At 37.1% G+C, this 1,420-nt stretch overlaps 1 protein-coding gene across 1 annotated transcript in view; it reads right to left on the bottom strand.

The window, feature by feature from the left end:
• Positions 1-531, bottom strand: part of LOC107089890 (arylsulfatase I-like) — a 3,372-nt gene extending 2,841 nt beyond the window's left edge. Inside the window, exon 1 of the mRNA XM_015382920.1 lies at positions 172-531. Within this exon, the coding sequence (XP_015238406.1) occupies positions 172-488 (317 nt within the window). The 5' untranslated portion in view covers positions 489-531. The remainder of the gene's footprint in view (positions 1-171) is intronic.
• Positions 532-1,420: the final 889 nt, after the last annotated feature.

The following is a 1,420-nucleotide window of genomic DNA, read 5'->3' as shown; positions in this document are numbered from 1 at the left end:
ACGCAAACAAATAGTCTCACAGTGCAATTTGAATTCATAACTTTGAATTCATTTAAGAAACAAAACAGGAAATCAGTTGCACAAGACGATTGTTTGTGCATGGTGTAAACTGTTAAAAATAATTTTTATAGGAAAATAAACTTAATTAGAAGATAAGAACTTCTGCCTCACCGTCCTGTCATGAGCTGACTACGAGAGGGTGAGCAGATAGGCTGGACATAATAGTTTTCCAATTTGACACCTTCTGCTGCAAGCCGGTCCAGCGCAGGAGTGTGGATGTCTGAGCCGTGATACCCAATGTCTCCATAACCTTGGTCGTCCACCATGATGAAGATAAGGTGAGGGGGTCTGGGTTGACCGTTCTCCTCTGTATCCACTTTGCCATCTAATTCACAAAAGCATCCAACACCTCCAAGCAAGATTATACTGGTCCCAAGGAAAAGAACAGAGAGGAATGCTTTCCTGATGCCCTCAAATAGTCTGAGCATTACTGAAGTTAGGTATTTTCTCAATTATTTACGTAACTTTGACAGAATTATTTCAGCTAAAAACTAATTTTAGATAAACTGCACATCCAGAAAGTGCATTCATGAGTCCTCTTTGTAATTTCAGGATGAGTCGGATGGGAGTTTTATTGAAAATTCGGCAGTGGGTGGAGGAAAACTGCTCCCTTTGTAAACAGAGAAACTGGCAAAGGTTGATGTTTGAAAAAGGGAGACTTACTTTTTTGCATAACCCTGCAACATTCCTATGGAGGTTAGAGGGGCCTCATATCTAACAGGCACAACTCTGGGAAGTTGAATATCTACTGTTGCACATGCTTTAGCTGTTTGAGCATGTAAGATTTTTACATTTAGATTAACTCTATAACTATCCCCTCCCTCTCCTACAGCAAAACGTTTTTGTATGCTGTCTGTAGTTGTTTATCTCCAATTTTATAGATCAATTGTGAGGTATGAAGCTCTGCCAGATCAAATAATTTAAGCAAGCAGAAAACAAAGAATAAATGAATAATGGGTTAGCATTATCATGATTGTAACCCTTACCGCGAATAGTGGTTTAGTGTTGTGCTGTAGGTGTTACCCCATACTTCAACACAATGGCTCAGGTAAGGTAAAATCAGTGTACAGTAAAAATGTGTAATGCTTTATAGTTCAGTGAATGATTTGCTTTACTAAGATGATTCTAGATAATCTAGTTTGGGCATGTTTGATATGGTGCTTCCAGCACATTTGTTTTAGTCCACAATCACATCTAAGAAATATAGATTTGTTTTACATATTCCATCTGTACCCCACCAAATGTTTACTTTCACATATATATTTCATTTATAAATTCCAAATTTTCATTTCATTTTATTCATCCAAGGTTCAAAGATAATTTAGCAGGTACTTTTTTTTCACTTTTTCATGTGATATCA

The sequence above is a fragment of the Cyprinodon variegatus genome, unplaced genomic scaffold (assembly GCF_000732505.1).
Source record: "Cyprinodon variegatus isolate N-32 unplaced genomic scaffold, C_variegatus-1.0 Scaffold270, whole genome shotgun sequence".
Classification (NCBI taxonomy): Eukaryota; Metazoa; Chordata; class Actinopteri; order Cyprinodontiformes; family Cyprinodontidae; genus Cyprinodon; species Cyprinodon variegatus.
This window is presented reverse-complemented; position numbering and strand designations above follow the sequence as displayed.